Below are 21,014 nucleotides of genomic sequence, written 5' to 3'. Positions count from 1 at the left end.
ACTGTTTTCTTCATTTTTCTAGGGTCCTCGAGGTCTGCCCGGATTGCCAGGAACTCCAGGGACCCCAGGGAATGATGTAAGGACCTTTCCCCAGCTCCCATCCGGGTCCATTTTAATCAGCTGTAACTTGCAGAGGTTTGAATAAGCGACGTCTGTTTTTAGGGACCTCCAGGGAGAGACGGAAAGCCAGGCCTTCCAGGCCCCCCAGGTGACCCGGTATGTAGGCAGGCTTTGCCTGATTTATGTATCTTTAACGCACCCAGAAGCCAAACAGCCTACCAAGCAAATTTTGCTGTCCAAACTAATTGCAATGCTCGGTGACTGCTTGGTGATTTTGTTTATCCCCATTATTTTGTAGAGGGGGGAAAATTCAAGCTGGGTCAGCGTTATTGTGCGTGTGTGATGAATTCTTATTTCCTAAGGGTATAATTCAGCTGTACAATTTTGCCCCAGGCTGAGCCTGAGCATTTAAAGTCTTTGTTCCATGGAAAATTGAGATAAAACAGATAACCACAATTTCTAGTCTTTCTAATGCTGGTGAGTAAATGAATTTCATTTTTCTAGATGAAAGTTTGCAGGTAAGTTACCTCCAACGTGGTCCATACCCATTGATTGAGTGCCTCTCAACAGATGCGAGGATTAAATTATGAAAATTGGATTGAAACTCTCAGAAAATGCATTTAGACGCTAACCGTGTGTTACATAGCTTTATTTCAGGTTAAGCCTTGCTGTGAGTGACAGTAAGTCCCTTTAAATAGCCTCAGCTCCAGCACTTACAGTTTTGAGAGGCCACACGGCACACGGCATTGTATTAAGAGTTTTGTATAATAGAATCCCAATCTGGCCCCTCGCTGTGTCTTCTCCGATTCTCTCACCTCCCACACTGGCTGTGCCTTTGAGATCTTAGGAGCTGCATGCGGCAGCATTATCCGGCTTCCTTTACTTCCAAGTCTGAACAGTGCATCCCTCATCTCTCATCCTGTCAACTGTCACCCAGGCTTATACAGTGTTCCTCTGAAAGGACATGTTAAGACCTGTGGCCCAGACACAGTCCACCATCCCCAAATGTCTGTCTTGCCCCTCACTTAAGTATCTTTAGAATTTCCGTAAGAGCTAATTTTAAGGCAGACTCACCATGCAATCTTCGTGTTTCTCAGCAGCCTGATAATGGGCTTGATGAGTGATTTCCTTTTACCAAATGATTAAATAAAACACTATATTACTAAAAACCAACAGCACAGAGAAAGCATAAAGGTGACCTTGTCATGAATCTCTAAAATACAGGTGTATTATCAAAGCAATGACACATGTGAGTTTGCATGATCTTGCTGACAAAATAGTGACTGTTCTCACATGCTGGTTCCAGCCGTACTGTGTGTAAGTTCCATGCCCTGAAAGAAAGCTAAGCAAGAGAGCCTGGCTAGACTCACCATCCCCAAAGCAATTGGCATGGCACTTTAGAACAAATACACTCATCAACTTCTATGTTCATGTTGTATTATGTTCATGTATATGCGAATATCCATGGATTTGAGTTTCTCTCTCTTAACTACAGATTGCACTTCCTCTCTTGGGAGACATTGGCGCCTTGCTGAAGGTATTTTATTTTGGTAGAAAAGGAATTAGATGTTGGTGTGTGGAAAAGGTTGAAAAGGAACTTTCTACCAAAGATAGAATAATTAACTGCTCATCCCAAACAATTCAAATTCTGCTAGAAAATATTTAAGACATAAGAACATGCATGTCTTATTATAGCTTATAGCATTTATACCAATCTTCCCATTCCCTTCTTTCCGGGTCTCACATTGTGGATACAAAGATGGGGGAAGACAGTACTGAGATGACTTACAGGAAGGGGTGACATCGTTGCTACCTTAAAGTAGACCCTGCCTCCTCTCAAGGACTAGCTTTCTCTTCCTTTCTTCAACTTACTCTGGCTCATGGTCCTAAAGCCTGTCTGCCACCCTGTCAGCTCTGGGCAGTCTCAAGGAGAAAACCAGTGCCACTCGCTTACAGATTGAGTTTTTATATCATAGAATTTTACAAAATGAGCTATAAAATTCCATAGCCAACAATCGCTCTAACATCTGTTACCCTGTTAAACAAAAATTATCTCTACTGATTATCCATCCCATAAAGTACCTCGGGCGAAACATGATGGCACACACCTGTAATTCCAGCCTTTAAGAGCCTGAAACAAGAGTACAAGTTTCAGTCCAGCTCTATGCAGACACACACACAGAGGCATGCATGCACACACATACTCACACACACATGCACACTCACACACGCGTACACACACACTCACGCACGCACACACTCACACACTTACGCATGCGCACACACACTCTCTCACACACATACACACACTCTCTCTCTCTCTCTCTCACACACACACACGCATGTGCACTCACTATGGCCACCATTTTTCTTAAATACTTTGCTATGTTTTATCAGTAAGATTGGGGGTATGGCAGTGGGTAAGACTATGCTTATGTAATCTTCATGCAGTCTAGTAAGAGCTGGTGATCCCAAATGAAAATGTAGCCCTTCATTTCACTCTGATATTTCCTGTCTTCAGATGACCAGAGAGTGTTAGTTAACACTGTTAAGTGATTTCACTTATACAACTGGTGTTTATTCACATGATTTGCCAAATGACATACATGTAAACATGAAGAGTTATAACATGGAATTCACCAAAAGACATAGTCTAGTCTCAAGAAAAGATAGGAAAATATATGTAAATACAAATATTAATATAAGAACTTCTGGCTGGGCAGTGGTGATGCATGCCTTTAATCCCAGCAGAGGCAGGTGGATCTCTGTGAGTTCAAGGCCAGCCTGGTCTACAAGAGCTAGTTCCAGGACAGACTCTAAAACTACAGTGAAACCCTGTCTCAAAAAACCAAAAAGAACAAAGAAAAAACTTCTGGAGGGGTTATTAGGAACTCAAGAAAAGCAGCATTTTCTTATAATGTGGAATATTTGTGAGAGTTCCAAAGAGCTCTCATACTGAATTATAATTATATGTCAGTCAGTGCAACCTTACTAATTTCTTTCCCATTGAGTCTTTACCAAAATGTTATGAGCTCAGGCTGGAGGACCATTCTCATTCGTTGAAGATACTTGAAGCCCCAAGTAGCTGAAGAATTTGCCCAGATACATAGTTAATAAGTGTGAGGTTGACACAGGAATTGCATGTCCTCAGGTATTAGGCCCCAGAGTCTTTGTAACTGCTATAATGTTAGAAATGACAAGATTGTAGGAATTAGATGCTTGAATCCTTGAAGGATGAGAAATTTGTTTACTTAAGCAGAACTAAATGTTCTGATAGAGTGTGGGGGTGCCTCATAGGACAGACAGCAGACTGAGTGGACTCTCCTAAAAGGAGAACCAGAGCCTCAGGAGTCTCATGCATGTGAGGAGCTGACGGTCTTGCCAGGGCAGCCTGCTCTGACACATCCCAGAATCATCTCAGTAAGGTTCTCAGTCACAAAGGACCTGACAGGTGGGATGCAGAGAGGAAAGCTTGGCAGCTGACCCCAACGACCTTTATGCAACAGATGAAAGGGGGAAACAAGTAGCCCCCACCCAAACCCCAACCTCCAGAATTTGATTTAGAGATTGACCTGCGGACGCAATTTAATAACGTAATGTTAAATCCTGACCCTGGAAGCCAGCACACTGACGCAAGCTCCAGGCCTTGAGCCTTTCACAAGCTGCCAGCTGCTTTCTGTTTGTGAAGATGCCCTTGGTCAGAGCATGGAGAGCCCCTGGCCTGATGCTAACCCCGAACCATCCCTCCCAGCCCTTCTGGGTTAATCTGTGTGGCAGGTCTCTTTGAAGCAGATTGCGCACAGGCTAGTGATGAATGCGTCTTAATCATTTCGATAAAATAATATCAAGTCATTTCTCAGGAACCTTTATTAAAATCAGTTTCTCTTGCTTTATCTAACTGAAGAAAATGAGACCATTATCAAATAGATATAAGACGTTTCTCTTGAGTTAAAACAATTATCTTTTTTATCATTTTTAAATTTTTTCTTATTTTACTGAATACGAATTCCACTAAAATCATCAATGGAATCATCTATCTGAAAATGTTTCTGAAATCAGTATCTGAAGGTTTTGCTCTATATTGGCAAATACACACACATACACACACACACACACACACATGTATATATATATATATATATATATATATATATATATATTCAAGCTTTAATAAGTCTTCCTGTCCTAAAAGTGCTGAACAGTTAAAACTTAGATTGCGCTCTCAAATTATATCCCCCACCCCTACTATTTATTTGGAATTTTCCATTGAAATGGTAGCAGAGGTGTGTGGGTGTGGTGTTTTGCTTTTAAGTAAAAGTTCACCAGTATTGTAAAGGAGGATTACAGATTAGGCTTGTCCAGTGTTTACCCCAAAAAGCCATCTTTCAGATTGGACAGACAAGTCTCTGAAGGTAGAGCGGCCTCCCAGTTGCTCATTTGACCAGGGTACAAATAGATCAGCTTCATAGACGGGTTTCAGGAACCTCCCAGTGAAACTGTCTTTATGCTCGCTAGAACTTCTGTGGCAACTGCCCAGCCAGTGTTCCCGGGCTGAAGAGCAACAAAGGGGATGAAGGAGGCACAGGGGAACCTGGAAAACACGATTCTGCAGGCAGGAAGGTGAGAGGTTGCTGGCATGCCTGTGAGTCCTGCCGCACACCTACTGAGTGTCCGCCGGCAGCTCTGACTCCTCTGTCTTCCAGGGGGATGCGGGACCACGGGGTCCTCCAGGAGTCCCAGGCAGAGAGGGGCCAAAGGTAAGAAAGTCCTTTGTGAGATTCTAACTAAATGAAACATGGAGAAACGAATCCCATTTTTAAAATACCCTACTCCTGTGAAACCTACCTTAGTAACATGGGGCAAAGGGCAGGTGCAGATGATGCTATTAGTTTATCCCATGGCCCTGTGCAAAGCGCACACCCCAAGTGCTCTGAAGGGAGATTTTTTTTCCTGTTATTACAAATAATACTGAAATGGTCCAGTGTTAACTGAAGTTGCTGTCTTTTTAGGGAAGCAAAGGAGAGCGGGGCTACCCTGGAGTGCATGGGGAGAAGGGAGATGAGGTAAGAGACTCTCTGATAAAGCACTCAGTTACTGCCTCTCTCCACCTGATTCCATAAAGGAAAGACACTAAGTTATCACTAGTGCGTGTTCAATACCAAGGCCATTGAAAACCAAGAACAGTTAGATGTTTTAAAATGACACATTTTTGGTAATTATAGATGCACATTTATCTCCAGTGGTCTAGATGTGGAGGCACAAAATAAGGCTAGTAACTAACATGGAAGTTATGGAGTTTTTGTTTTTAGGTAGCAGGTAAATATCTGGGTTCTTACAAGAAAAGAAAGAAGAGTGAACTCACAAAAACAAACCTCAGGATAGCAAAGAGGTGGAAAGGGTAAATGGACAAGCATAGACCCAAGGGCCACTCCAGAGCCCAGCCAGGGGAGCCAGCCCTCTGTGCTATGGCTGAACTTTAACAACCTTGGTTTCTCCATGTCTCTGCTCAGCTTCCAAGTACTTGGGAGAAATAAGCTGTGCTGGGCATCTGTGCATACTGGTTTAGGTCAGCAGGCTCACCCACTCCAGGACCAAGCACCCAACTCAAATGTGCTTTAGAAATAATGGTGTAAATTCCTGACTGTAAACCACAGTGATGCTTAGGATATCATTCTTGCCCTGCATAATTCACATTAACTCTTAGAAAAACCAATTAGAATGATGAATTGCTGTTAGTTTAAACAGTTTTGGTGCTAATAGTTCTTAATGAAAGTAAGAAAGCCATCTGGCATATATTAACCTTGATGGTAGTGTGGGAAATTATGACACTATAAAGTCGATCTATTTTCCTGCTTAGAACTGTATTTCACATTACAAGTGATCATCATTTATTATTGTTTTTATTGATATTCATTGTGTTCTAGAAACCTTTAAGATTGGCTTGGGATTGTTTTCCAAGTTAAAAATTAAAGAATAAGAAATACGGCATTTATTTTCATTTCTAAATAAAACATTAAAGGCACTTGTGTTTGGAAAACAAGTAAGAATTGATGAGCGTTTGCTTCCCGGGGTTGCACAGAAGGTTTCGGTGAAGCCAAAGCACAGGAACGGCTTTAGCACGCAGGCAGATTAACTGCCTAGATCCCAGAGCTGGGCTTTAGAGGCAATTCAGACAGTCATTAAAAAAAAGATTGAGAAATGATTGTAATTTGGGCCTTTTATAAGTGACTCTGTTAAATTCACTACACATTAAATTTTATTGATTCTGCAGGTATTTCGCTGTCTTGGTGAGCTGAACCCATGGTTAATATTCCTCGATATTTTAGTCTAGTCTTTCTTGGGTACACTCTGTGCACTCTTTGACATGGATCACATGAAATCTGCAGAGAACTTATTGGAGTTCAGAAGGCTCTTTTCCCTTGTTCTCCACATCATAAGCATAGCATGAATAAACCTGGCCCAACATACTGACTTAGTCTGGTCTTTTGAAAGGAACAAAACAACATTACTTTGATCTTTCACACAGATCAACAACAGAATCATAATTGCAATATCTGCTTGGACTCAAAGAATACCTTAGTTACATAGCTCGTTGATTCATTTAAGTGAATAAAATGTTGACCAACTGGCCACCAGGCTATTCTCTCTCGGCAGGTGTGCATTGCCTCTAATGTTACAAACCACAGACATCTATTTCTCATTCCATGGAAAGGAACAGAGGGAAGAACATATCTTTTAGAGCTTTGGTTTTATAATGATCAATAATTTGTTAAGTTAGAGGAATCACTCGCTTATCAATCCTCAAAAGTGGCGGAAGCCAGGTTCTCCTCCTATGTTTCTGACTCAGCACCAAGTTGCAAAGGCGCTAACAACACACAGATCCTGCCCTTCTGAGCCTCAGAAAATTCTTTTTTGGATTTATGTATTCATATAATTTATGCTAATAAATGACAAACAAGACATGAAAATATCATTCATCGCAAAATATACAAATGATGGCTGAATACCTATGCAATAGATTGTAATTGTGCTTGAGGTTGGCACTATGTACTTAACTTGGCTGTCTTCGTCTTGAATGTCTCTCTATTTTAGTGACTGCCTGGCCTCACAAAATCAATCCATCGCCCTTTAGGCCTCCATAGGAACTTTCCACTCTTATTACAAATTTCAGGAGGCTGAGAGAATGACTGCTGAGAATGATGTTTTTCACTTATGCAGTGGGGTTTATTTTAAAGTTTAATGCAGCCATCAAAGGTTAATGAGTCCCATGCTTATAAATTAGACAGCCTAAAACCTCACTCAGCATCCCTAGATTGACTCAGAGTTGAGGAAGAAATATGCACATGCGTACCTGAAACAGGTATGTGTAGAAAAAACATGGAAACGCAGATGTTCCAAGATAAAGAAACTTACAACACACGTGCCTAAACTTCGGTCATTGAAAAGTACCATTCCCCATAGAAAATTTTCCTTTCTACTTATAAAATTAGAAATTTGTTTATAAGCTCATGAAGATAATGCTAGGAAAATGAAAGAGTCAATCCATCACGCTGGTGGGATTGCACAGGCCTGTGTGCACACAGTCAGCCAGCCAATGGGGTTGGTTGAGTCTTGAAGGAAGAATGACTATGTTCTTTAACACAAATATGCAGGAGATTTTCCCCAAGACTTATTACATGAGCCATTCCTCCACATTCAAGGAGAGTCTTTCAGTATTCCTGCACATCATTTCTGTCTGAGTTACTATTGCTCTGCTGTGAAGAGACACCACGACCAAGGTTATTTAGAAAATAATATAATTGAGGGCTTGCCTTGCTTGCCCTTTCAAAGAGTTAGTTCACAATCATCAGGGTGGAGAGCATAGCAGAAGGCAGGCAGGCATCGTGCTGGGGCAGTAGCTGAGAGCTTACCTGATATCCACAAAAGGCAGAGAGAGAGGGAAACCCAGCCTGGAATGGACTTTGGGTACCTTAAAGCCCACCCCCAGTGACTTACCTCCTCCTAATCCATCTCAAACAGGCCAACCCTCCTAATCCTTCCCAAACAGTTCCACCACCCCCCTACTAGGGACCAAATATTCAAACATGCAAGCCCATAGAAGCCATCCTCATTCAAACCACCACGACACCTCATGAATAAAGCTGAAATAACTGTGATCCTATGTAGAATTGGAAGAACTGAGCTTGTTCTCCCTATGGGTGCAAAGAACCTCGATCCAGCTCAGTCTTGCTGATGCTTTATAAAAGATGTAATCAGTCTCCCACAGCCGAGTCACCTGGTCTCTATAACAAGAATAAAAATCATCATTTAAGAAGAGGAGATGGAGGAGTCCTATTATAACAAATAATATTAAGGCAGTGGAAAAAGAATATTTTATTCGATAAACGGGATTAAATCTTGAAAGAATGGGACCATTTGATCCATAAGTTGAATCTGGTTTTGGTTTGGTTGGATGGTTGGTTGGTTGGTATTTACACTGCCGGGGATGAAAGCCTGAGTTTTATTACTGATAGGCAAGTGCTGGACCACTAAGCTACAACCCAGCCCTTCAATCTAGAACTTGACGCATTTCATGTTGATCTGAAACAACAAAAGGGCGACTAATTTATCTTCTCTGATTAAAAAGTGATCTAAACCTCTTACAGAAAAATTGGCAAAAACACAAAACAGTAGAAGCCTAAGCCTTCTGTCTGTTCCCACAACACACTGAAATGGTAATTGGAGTATTGTGGATGGCCCACAACCCAAACCCCTGAAACCTCTGAAAATCCTGGAAAACTCACTCTGGTTGGCAATGAATTCAACTGACAGCAAAGTCTGACACAAACTCACACAGGTCTGGTCTGTCTTCTCGTTCTACCAGAACATCACACTCTGCTATAGAAGTATTCACATGTTTATGTGCTGTTAGAAATGCTTCTGCAGACACCAGTGTGATCTCGTCACACCACTCATAATGGATGCATTGCTTTTTAAATATTTTTAAATCTTTAAAAATTTAGCCTCTGCTATATAACATTTCTGACCTCCATTTTCCATGCCATCCAATGGTTTTTCTAGGCAGTAATTTAGTAATTGTGAAACTTTCCATGTTTTGGGTTTTACGGGATGTAGTCAACTAATATCCTGTAGTGGAACACATGATAAAGAAACGAAATTACCTTACAAATTTCTTCCCAAGTATAAATAATTGTTCCAGCTTTCCAAGTCATACCCATTTAATTATTCTCCTGGCAATCCATGGAAGGGGGTGGGAAAAGACCTTCACTTTGATGCTTAAGCCATATTTTTTCAGGTAAACTCACAGGTGAGTTTTTTTTTCTTATAATGAACTAAACAGATAAACTAAGTATATTATAAAGCATTTTCTATTTTGCCAGTAGCTGGATGAAGATTTGGTACAAGCAAGTGTTTTCCTACTGGTATTATACCAGCCCAAAGCCTGTATTTTCATGCTTTAGTAATACATAATTCTCAGTAATACTACCGCTGGTTGGTGGGTATAGAACGTCAGAAATGTTCTATGGATCACCAACAGATTCAGTTACCTTTGTTACAGATTCCATGCCATGGCATTTTAGCTTACCACCCGTACTCTTTGAAGCTGGTATTTAGAGACCGGAGAGATGTCTCCATGTTCTTTTAGATGTCTCAGAGCACTTTCTGCTCTCCAGAAACCCAGGTTCGATTCTCAACCCCAAAGTCGTGACTGACAACTATGTGTAACTACAGTTTTATAATGTGGTCTTCTGGCCTCTGCAGACAACAGGCACACACATGGTACCCAGATATACATGTAGGCAAACACCCATACAGATAATTTTTCATTTAAGTAGTTATTTATAGGTTATGCATATCAAGTTTCTCAATTAAAGTCTATGATTAATTTTCAATAATAAAAATGTTTGAATTGCAAAAATGATTTGTTTCCTAGAATAAACTTTATGATAGAAACTGTTTCTTCCAGGGTCTTCAAGGAATTCCTGGCCTCTCAGGAGCTCCTGGCCCAACTGGACCTCCTGTAAGTATTTGATACAACTATTCTCCTCACAGGTCATACCTGTAGGAATGCTACAAGGTACATTAGTATTCCTGGGGCCTCTCAAGCTCCGTGTCTCTCTGTAGATCAGCCATTGCAGCCTCCTTCAGCACCTCCATTTTTTTCTAAGATCAGTTAAGCCCACTTAGTGACCTGGAGACCTCCTGTCAAAAGTTTTGCCAAGCCAAAGAGCATCCTCCCACTCCACTGGAAATAAAAGCTGGATACACAAGTGCATCATCTCCTTACTTTTAAATTTTGGTTCTAACCTTGGACAAGAGATTCAGATGCAACACAAGTTTTTTACAATGCAGATCACATAACTCAATATGCCCATTGTTAATTCTGCCCAGTCTTAGAGTATTTAAAATGTTGATCGCTACCAAAATTATACCTCATTTAGAAAGACATAATGTTATGTAAATTGCCATTTAAACAGCAAGACTAAATTCTTAAGTGTATCAAAAAGGTTCCAATTAAGGTCATTAAATGTGTTTGGCCAAGGTGAAAAAACCCACAGACAGAAATTTTACCCTTCCAAAGAGTTATCAGGAGAATACAGGTGCTGTATCAGCTTGAAGAAATATAAACTTGTAGAACTGGTTTAATTAAGATTAAATGACCTTCAACATGGGTAAGTTTTAGCAACCAACTTCCAACATCTTTTGATCATTGACTTGTTGGCTCTATGACAAACTCAGCTGTCCATTTCACAGGGTTTAACAGGAAGAACTGGACACCCCGGTCCCACTGGAGCCAAAGGTGACAAGGTACAGAGGACAATGGAGCTTGGGTTATGGGAAAGGTGGAACCATTTACTGAGAGATCCATGCAACCAAGAACAGCCTACAAGAGCAAATGGTGTCAGGAAGTGGCTACTCATGGAGTGTGCTTGCAAAGATGCTGGTCTAAAAGTAGGTGTGAGCACAGGTGTGTTCACAGAGGAAAACAAGACGAGAGAGAACACTGGGGTGGGATTTAGAAAATCCAAAGTAAATTGGGAACATGGAGACTTTGGGGTAGGGTTGAAGGGGAGAGGTAGGGAGGGGAGCAGAGAAAATTGTAGAGCTCAATAAAAATAAAAAAAAAATCAACAAAAAAGAAAATCCAGAAACTGGAGTCCGAGACTAGGCCATGCGTCCATGTGGAAGGGTGACTGGTCCCAGTCTCCTAAAGAGATATGGGTAAGCTGGATTGATTGTAGCATACCAGAGAGTTCCAGCTGTTCCTGTTAATCTCTTGGGCTTTTATAACCAAAATATTATCAATAGTTTCTAAACGGCACCTCTTGCAGCCTCAGAAGCTGGAAAGTCCCCAGTCAAAGCTTCAAAGCCCTGGTAGCTTTGGCAGCCGCTGGGGCCCATCTTCTTGTTCACAGAGGGCATGCCCTAAATGAGTCCTTGTGTAGTTCAATTGTAACTCAGCTCTCTTGGGCTTCTTTATAAGGGCACTGATCCCATTCATGAAAGTTCCACCCCGTGACCTAACTGTCTCCCAAAGGGTCCATCTCATTCATCACCCTGTGGATTGGATTCATGCTGTAAGTTAGGGGGAGGAGTGCCCAAAGATTCTGAACAAGCTCTCTGGCTCCAGATGCCGTACCGACTATAAAAACATTGATCAGTAACCAAAGGTCTTGTGATACAGTCTGGAAATGCTGGCCCTGGAAGGCAGTAGTGGGAAGTCACTGAAAACTTGTTCCTTGGGGAAAAGAATGTATTGGTTACTCTAGCTGCTATTTCAAAATATCTGAGACAACATCACATGCAGGAAGGGTTTGTTCTGGCCTACAGTTCATAGCATTCATCACGGCAGTGAGGTCATGGTAGGAGGAGATCCGGGGGGTCACCCTGCCTCTTCAGGCAGAAGCAGAGAAAGGTGAATGCTGCTGCCGTACTCTTGTTCGGTTGGGACTCCAGCCCACGTGATAATGATGTCCACATCCAGTGTGGGTCTTCCCCTGCTCTGCTAGACATTTCTGGAAATGTCCTCACAGACACACCCGGAGGTGCGTTTCCATGGTGATTCTAAATCTCATCAGCTGGGCAGTGAAGATGAACCACCACAGCTCACAGCTGGCCATGCGGGCTGTGTTAGGGAGGGAAGACCAACAACGCAAGAGCACCAGGCTGTCCGGGTGTAGGGTCAAAAGTGGCATTACAGTGACAGCCCAGGCATAGACTCACAAATGGTGAAACAGCTAAAATTATTCAGGATAAGGAACTAAGAGCCAAGGGGCCACATAAGCTAGCTAAGTGTCTCCTGCACACTTGCCAGGATGCCAGCTCCCTGAGCTAAACGGATCATGGTGGCGTCGAGGAGCAAAATATCCCCAGGACACTTAAATGAAACAACTTACTTGTTCTGAAGAGCCACAGCACATTTTTATCCTGCTAATATCTCAAGAATCCTTCTCTGCTGCACCAGCCTTTTTCTCTCTCTCTCTATTTTCTATGAAAATTCTTCTGTCCTAGATTGGCCTTTGAAGTTAATGGGAATTCCACACTGAAATGAGCTCGAGGGCACCAATGAGAATATGACTTCTAATTGTGCCAGGAAGAAAGAAAAGACGTATTCTCACTAGGCACACGCTGTTGACTCATGAGCACTATGATGTAATGCTTTAAAGGACATTGCCAGCAGTCAGCAGGATGGAGGATGTCTTAGAGATGCAGTGGCCATCGAAGTGGTTTGGGGACGATACAGCGTGCTTATTCAGTGGATACACTCTCAGGCCGTTCATTGCATGAGAAACTTCACAGCTTTATTTAAATTGATAAATGTATGGCTTGTGATGTTTTCCTTTGTTATGAGAAGACAGATGAGTGTTGAAATAAAATCGTCTGCCAAATTCTGGAAGAGGACTAGCATCCCTCAAAATTCCTGGACATTGTGTGTTAGTCCCTCTGGATACTCTTGTCAATTAACCGTGTGTTATCTCTGTCCCTGATAAACACAACATAGAAAAGTTTATAAAGGTACCATTCCACAAACAATGCGCAGTTATAGGAACAACTGGCAAAAAGCCCAAGGGGCTCCAACAATTGTTGGCTGTGAGCTGGTAAGGAGTCTGTGCTTTGTAAAAGTCATTTTCCAAGTCCCAGTTCAAATCCCAGAATAGTTATTGTTTTATAGTAAGTGATTATTGCAGTGCCCCTTCATTTTCAACTTGTGTCTCCTATAAGCAGAAACCTAAGGCTATTTAAATTGTATCAACAAATTAAATTAACAGACCATTTCTCTTAAGTGCTGTCATACCAAAGTCACTTCCACTCGGTAAGACATGACTCACCTGATTGTAGTTAAATATTAGCCAACAGGAGTGATTTGATACTTCGGCTAAATTTACTAGACTGCTCTCTCTGGTTCCACAAAGCTGAAGTTGGTGGAGGTGAAGCCAAGAGTGAAGGCTAGTGGAGGCAAAGTCTCAGAACCTGCAATCTGTGCATGAACTCTCCCTTTCTTCCCCATGTATACATAGAAGGAGAGAATCCCCCACTGTACTCAAAGCCTAGACCAGGTCACCTAGCTTGTCTACCCCCAGTGAAGCTAAGGGTCCTTCCCTAGAGTTCACACAGCTTGGAGAGAGGCATTCACATTCCTGGAGTGGGGAAATGTATTTCACCGGACCAAGGAGCAAGGTAAGCAGAATAAGACTGCAAGGCAGAGGCAATATTATAGGTCATGGGAATTTTAAAAGGCAGCTCTTCAAACAACCTGGATCACAAATCTCAAGTGGAAATGTCCAAGCCATTCATTTGGTCCTTTGTATCTCCTGCAGGGCAGCGAGGGACCCCCTGGGAAACCTGGACCTCCTGGACCTCCTGTGAGTTGTTTAAGATTTAAACTTTAATTCTGGGCACTTCAGACTCATAAGGCAGATTGCTTAGATGCTTGAAAAACTGTGTCCTCTGAGTTTCCTGTGTGTGTGTGTGTGTGTGTGTGTGTGTGTGTGTGTGTAGTCAGGATGCATGGCTGTACACTGGCCTGCCTCTAGACTTCCTAAAAAGGACAGAGAATCATTTGACTAACCTATACCATCTCAGAAAATAAAAGGCCTTTAAAAGGACGTCCTTTCTTTAGCATGCAATTTGGACTTTCAAAGATGCTGTGTATGTTCACCGGTGAGTGATGTCTGAGACATGAGGAAATTCTTCTGCTATGACGTGCAGTGAGAAAAATGCATTGAGAGCCCTGGACATTTGCCCTGATGGTCTACACAGACTCACACTCTTCCAGGGAAGCTGTGGCGAGAAGAGCGGCCACTCTGTGGCAAGTCTGCCCTCGTGTGGGGCCTTGGCCGAATTGCAGCAAGCCTGAGGTCCACAGCCCTTATTTCCCCCGCACTGCAAATTTAGGAGAGAGAGGTAGTGTCTCTTGGCAGCCTTCTGAAACCTAAGGCAGATGTTATGAGCCTGTGCACAGTTGCACGCTTTGCACACAAGCTAGCTGCTCGACTCTCTCTTTTCTTGAACATGTTCTTTATCTGATTCTTTCTTAACAAAGGAGCAAGACAGAAAATTCCTGGTGTTCTATTCTAAAATACGCTCCTCTTCTCAATGGGAAAAAGAAAGAAAGAAAATTATATCAAGAAACCTGTGTTTTTATATCAGGCTTAATAAATCTTCCTCTTGTCTCTGGATTCTTCAAAAATAATTCATTTCTGAGACAGATGGTGCATCTTCTCTGGGAAACTTTCTTAGAAGTCTCCTAAGTCTCTTATGTCTCCTCCGGGCATAGCATACTAAAATATAGCCCCTGCTCAGTTATTCCCCAATGAACGGGAGCAGCAGACGAAACAGGCAGAGCTTTTTCTTCCCTCCTTGCTGTTTCGCAGATGCGTGAGAACTGTGCACGCTGGGCCCACCACCATTATCCCCAAGCGGCAATGAAACGATGGCTTCTTCGTTTTTGCTTCTGAGATATTAAAAAAAATACCAAAAAAATGAAAGCACACACTTGGGTATTTAATGTAAGACTCTGATGTCCTTTCTAGGTGCTTCCAAACTGAATGTTTCATGTGCGTTTTCCCCAAATGCTAACATGGATGGAAATTTTCAAACTGCACTATGGGTTCTCTTTTTTTACTCCATATTCATATATGGTTTTTTGCGGGGAAGGAGCAAGTGCTCTTTCCCCAGGTACTAGGGATGTTTTTGTAGAAGTACCCACACGAGATGGTGAGTGAAGCTGTCCTCCAATTCACCTCAGTTTTCTGCTCGGTTTGAAGATACTCTAGGAAAGCCTCACTTTGCAGTACCAGATTGTTCCCTGATCACATCTTCATCAGTCCTGCTGCTCGGCTGCCTGCAGGTCAGCAGGCTGTAAACACGGCAAATTGGCAACTCAGAAACTGAATTTTAATGAGCAAATAATATTTTCCCTCTGAATACATTAGTGCCTCGTCTGCAGACTTGAACACTATTCAAACCCTGATGGGAAACATCCAGGTGCTCCAGGCGTAGCACAGGCTCCTTTTCCCTGCTTTCCCGTTTTGAGACATTGAGGCACAATGATAGCTTGTTTATTATATTAAATCCGCTTTAAGTATAGAACAGAAAAACTTAAGTAAAAATTAATATCAGAAGAATGCCATTTAGTAAAATGACTGAGGTTCAAACGCTTACTTCTGCATCTTCTTTCTTCCCTAAGGGTGTCCCGCTCAATGAAGGAAACGGCATGAGCAGTTTGTACAAAATCCAGGTATCTCCATGTCTAGTTAGCTGTGATCATTTTCCCCTTGTCGGGCTCTGTATTTTCTTCTCATCTGTTTTTTTCTTCCTTTGAAGGGAGGAATGAATGTTCCTAGTTACCCAGGACCCCCGGGACCCCCTGTAAGTACAGATGAATATCTTGAAGTTGCTTTAGCTAGACTACAGTGATGATTGTGGGGGGAATCTCTCAAGTTCACTGAAAACTGAACGTCACAAATGTAACCAAATTTTACAGACGGAGTAAATAATAAGTGAAACCAATTTGAATAAAAGAAAATTTTCATGAAACTTTTCTAATGGAAAATATTTAGCATAGTGCCATTTTTCATTGCCAAGCTAAGTTCTGAGTCAACGTCCAATCATGTTCACAGAAATAGCTACATATTGCTTCTTTAGAGTTTTTTTTTATTTTGATTGGTATGTATGTAAGTATATGCATGGGATATACACTCAATGCCTATAGAAGCTAGAAGAGGATGCTTGATTTCCTGGAGCTAAAGCCACCCATCATGGGTGCTGAGCCCTGAACTTAGGTACTCTGGAAGAGAATTATGCACTCTTAACTACTGAACCGCAATTCCTCTAGACCCCAAGTCACATTTCTTAATTTTATTCTTCATATCCAAACTTCAGCAAAAGCAAAATATGTACCATCCTTACATTTGTTAATGGGCATTTGAAGAAAAAAAAATGCCTCAGATTCTGTAACTGTGTTTTCATAACAATTAAGACATCTTTGTATGCTTTTCTTCTAGGGTCCAAAAGGTGATCCCGGCCCAGTGGTATGTATACTCTTACCTCTGTGCGGTAGTCTTGGTTAATCCTGCAAAGGATACCAAGCAAAGGTGGCCTGCCTTCTTAGCTGTGTCTCAGTTAAGGTGTCAGAGACAAGCAAGTAGAGATATGCCTGCAAACACGTCCTTTGTTTTCAGGATGCATTAGTGCGGATGCTGTCCCTGCCCTTGAGGTGCGACTCTTTCCATCAGCAGGTTTTAAAAATCACCCTCTGATGTAGGAAGGCACATATAAGGCTCTTGACAAATGGAACGTTTCCCTCTAATGGCCTTCTTTTGATGATTGATTCAGTTTTAAGTAGCTCGTGGAAGAGAAATACTTAAGGGAGAGAAATTCCTTAATATGTCTGACATCTCGCCAGCAAGAAAAGGGGAAAGGACTGTTTATTTACTTTGCATGTCCTGGGCAATTATTCTGCAGGGAGTGCAGACTGTCATAAACCTGCTTATTGAGTGGAATATATCTGGAGGTTAACACTCCGCCGAGAAGGAGATCGTGTCCTCAAGCTGCCCAAAGGGTGATAATTGTTCTCAGCATCTCTCTCAGCCGTGGAGCCTCGTGACAAAAGTTCTGCCAAATTCAATTAGATTCCCTTTAACCTTTGGCATTTTTTCCCTGCCATGTCCTTTCCAAGCAAATATTCCATCCTTCATGTTCTATTTGTATAGCCTCTTAGCCTTTGAGGAGAGAATTGGAACTTAAATGTACCTAACACTGAAACAGGCTTTCAAACCACTTTCTGTTGCTCTGGAAAAAAAAAAATCTTTTGTTGCTCTGGAAAAAAAAAAGATTTTTTTTTTATTATAGTTGAAGTTGGTGAAACTGTCTGAATAAATGTTAAACCAGAAAAGAGACAAACCATAGAAAATAGCTTTTAATATATAAATATATTTTCAAAAAGAGATTTACCAAAGAAGTTATCTTTGTTACTGAATGATATACACATTAGATGTCTATTTGATTTACTCTAAAATAATTACTTCAAGTCCTAAGTACTGTATTCTGAATCCCAAATATGTTATCTAGATGGTTTTCTTTTGTGATTGGTTACTCTTTCTTTGTATCTTTGAAAATACTATTCTATATGTTCATCTGGAAATATAGTGTTCAATTTTGTTTCTATTTTTTCATGCTATTGATAAAAATTCCCCTAGTCTTACTTTCTTACAGTCTTATAGAACAGCACCCCTCTGAGTTATACAGATAAATTCAGACTTCTCACTGACATTTCTGGAACATTCTTTCACATTCTCACGTTAATAATTGCAGGTTAAGGTGAGAACATTTTAAAAAATATATTATACTGGAGAATAAATTACAATTCATTAGCGCTGGAAAGTAGCTGGTCAAAAACTAAGACCTTTTGAGTAAAATTTAAAAAAAAAATTAGGCCCCGTGTTTCTAAACTTCAGCAGGGCAAAGAATAAAAAGTAATTGAAGGTTAGTCTCTGTGCTTAGAATATGAATGGGAAATACGGAGTCATGGAATTAAACATTGTGTGAACATTCATACAACATGAACACAGCCTCTTGCTATTGTCATCATCTCCCACCGTGTGCTGGGTATAGAGAAACAGCACCCCACAGTACAGGAATAAACCAGGAGTGGAAGGACTGTACCCTCCAGAGCGCATGTCTGAAACGCCAACACGGGTGGGCGGAGGAAATGCACTCTCTGGGTATCCTTCACATTCCATGACATGCTCAGTCAGCTGTGTGTCACTCTGACAAAATACTGGAGATAAACAACTTAGAAGGAGGCAATACTAGTTTTGATTGACGGTTTCAAAGGTTTCAGTCCATTGTCAGCTGCTCTGCTGGGCCTGTGGGGAGTCAAAGGACCAGGGAACACTTAGCTGCTAGCCTCGTGGTGGCAGGAAAAGAAACACAGTTTTTATTTACATCCATGCTCCATTCCTAAAACCTGCTAAGCTATAAATCTCTAATGGGTTAATTGATGAGGTCAGAGTCCCCATGAGCCCTGCGTCTGTATGCAAGGATGTGCAGATCGGCCCTCAAACTCATGTACTTTGGGAAGAGAGTTAAGATTCAAAACACAGCACATGGCAATAATATTCTTCGGAATAAAGCTGGATATACTAATAAGTGAATGATTTCCTGATGCAGAACACTTCCTTTTTAGTTATTCAATATCAACGTGATTTCAATTAAATATTTAATTATTATCTGCTCCCAAACAAATGCTGATTAATTAATTGATTACTTCCTCTGTTGTAAGGAAAGACTGCTGGAAGTGTAGACGAAGAGATGTCATGATACCAGGATATACGCCATGCATTGATAACTCAGGGCCTCTTCCCACAGCCTTACACAAACTAGAGTCTGAATGCCTTTTTATTTTTTATTCTTCTGACTGACAGGTTATTTATTAGTGAGCACTAAAAAAAATGTTTTGAAACATAAAACGTATTAAGTTGTGCATGCATTTATTAGGTTATACAATACAGGGATAAACAGTAATGGTTGTTAAGCTTTAGAAATATTTTCTAGCAGAACTGTATTTTTATGCAAAACATGTATCTACAGAGAGTGCAGTTTGAAAGCTCGCTTTTCTAGTTTGTTTTTTTGTTTCTTTGGCATGCACCACCACACCAGCCAGGGTTGTGATCCTTAAAGCATCTAGTGTCCTAAGAAAATATTTTTAGCTAAAAGTAATTAATTCACAGGAAATTATCAAATAACTCCATTTTACTTATTTCTCTATGTTTCTAGAGATTTGTTTCTGTGCTTGGTTTGCCTGATATGAACAATTATCACATGCCTGCTGTACCCACAAGAGACCAGAAGAGGGCATCATATCCCCTGGAACTGGAGTTACAGGTGGTTGTGAGCCGCCATGTGGATGCTGGGAACTGAACTCCCGTCTTTTGCAAAAGCAGCCAACTGTCGAGCCTCACTCTGAGCCCACTCTACATCATTCTTGGTCAAAATGGGTTTTTTTGTTCAAACCATCAGCATTTTTCAAGAGATTTTTCCAAATGCTACTTAAAGACCCACAGACTGGGACCATGCGATAGAACATATAAAGTGCTGGTCTATCCCCCTTTCAGTATCTGCCAGCTTGAGCACTGACTTAAATTATTAACGGTACCACTCCTGGGGTTATCTTCCTAAGCGTTTACAATCCGTGCCAAGGATGCCACAGTCTGTTCTGAGAGCCCCAGTTCCACTCACTCTTAAACAGTCCAATCTTATTAGATTGTAAGCTAGCAGCCCCATGTGTCCCACAAATTGGCAAACTTTATTAAAATCTGCCTCTCATTCTAATTCTTACTGAAATTGGAGTTATTAATATACTACAGGGATTCATCCTGATTAGATTCTTAATCAGAATAAAAATAATTAATCAGAAAGCAGACGTATGCCTGGAGAATAGCTGTAATTCCCAAGCTGTTTTCATATACCTAATGCCTGAAGATAAAGGATGCCATTCACTAGCCAGGTTGGAAATCAGAGTTGATGGATATGAGCAATAAAAAGACCTTGACTTTAAATCATTGCTTATAAACCTTTGGCCATTGCTCCTGCATGTTCTGTTTTCCCATTTACAGGGAGAGCCTGGTGCAATGGGCTTGCCAGGACTCGAAGGATTTCCTGGTGTAAAGGTAAGCACAGAGGCAGTGTTGGTTCAATATTAAAAAATGTATGTTCACCTGCTATTATGCCAGTAACTGTTTTATATTTATTAAGTATAGGAGAACGAAACAAGCGAAGCTTTATACTTACAGGGCTTGTTTTCCAGGGAGGGATACAGAAACTAACAGGAAATGCACAATAAAAACAAAGTTATCAGAAAATACTACAGAAAGAAATTAAAAGTAGAACAGGTTAAAAGGTATCACACGTGCTGGGTGGGGGTGGAGGGTCCTCCATCAATCATATGATATCCCAGAAAGCAAGAACTGAACAGTGACTTAAGGAAGGTGAGTTAGCCATGTCCTCATAAGTCTGAAGAAAGAACAATTCATGAAGCAGAAACCACAGATGTAAGGACCCGGAGACAAGCCACCAGCTCCAGCGATAATGGGAAGGTCAATGTGTGTAGCATGAAGGGCCGGCTTGTTGGGGTTTCTGTCCCGCCCGGTACCCCACAACCAGCAAGTCCCAAAGAAATCACAGAGTCTACATTAGGTTATAAACTGATTGGCCCATTAGGTCAGGCTACTTATTAGCTCTTATAACTTATGCTACCCCATTATCCTTATCTACGTTAGCCACACGGCTCAGTACCTTTCTCAGCTGGGCAGGTTACATCCTGCCTCTTCAGTGGCCTGTGCAGGAGTGTGGAGGGAGCTTCCTGCTTCCCAGAATACTTCTGTTCTCATTGCATCACCTCTACTTCCTGTTTGGTTTTCCCACCTCTACTTCCTGCCTGGCCAATCAGC

At 41.4% G+C, this 21,014-nt stretch overlaps 1 protein-coding gene across 1 annotated transcript in view; it reads left to right on the top strand.

Annotated features, from left to right (window-relative positions):
- Col19a1 (collagen type XIX alpha 1 chain) overlaps positions 1 to 21,014 on the top strand; it is a 324,015-nt gene that overhangs the window by 264,640 nt on the left and 38,361 nt on the right. The window contains exons 27-39 of the mRNA XM_087898047.1: positions 23 to 76; positions 163 to 216; positions 1,556 to 1,597; positions 4,576 to 4,680; positions 4,764 to 4,817; positions 5,070 to 5,123; positions 10,028 to 10,081; positions 10,816 to 10,869; positions 13,881 to 13,925; positions 15,752 to 15,802; positions 15,889 to 15,933; positions 16,569 to 16,595; positions 20,181 to 20,234. Coding sequence (XP_087754173.1) covers positions 23 to 76; positions 163 to 216; positions 1,556 to 1,597; positions 4,576 to 4,680; positions 4,764 to 4,817; positions 5,070 to 5,123; positions 10,028 to 10,081; positions 10,816 to 10,869; positions 13,881 to 13,925; positions 15,752 to 15,802; positions 15,889 to 15,933; positions 16,569 to 16,595; positions 20,181 to 20,234 — 693 coding nt within the window. The remainder of the gene's footprint in view (positions 1 to 22; positions 77 to 162; positions 217 to 1,555; positions 1,598 to 4,575; positions 4,681 to 4,763; positions 4,818 to 5,069; positions 5,124 to 10,027; positions 10,082 to 10,815; positions 10,870 to 13,880; positions 13,926 to 15,751; positions 15,803 to 15,888; positions 15,934 to 16,568; positions 16,596 to 20,180; positions 20,235 to 21,014) is intronic.

Source organism: Myodes glareolus, chromosome 18 (assembly GCF_982192425.1).
Source record: "Myodes glareolus chromosome 18, mMyoGla1.1, whole genome shotgun sequence".
In the NCBI taxonomy this organism is placed as follows: domain Eukaryota; kingdom Metazoa; phylum Chordata; class Mammalia; order Rodentia; family Cricetidae; genus Myodes; species Myodes glareolus.
This window is presented reverse-complemented; position numbering and strand designations above follow the sequence as displayed.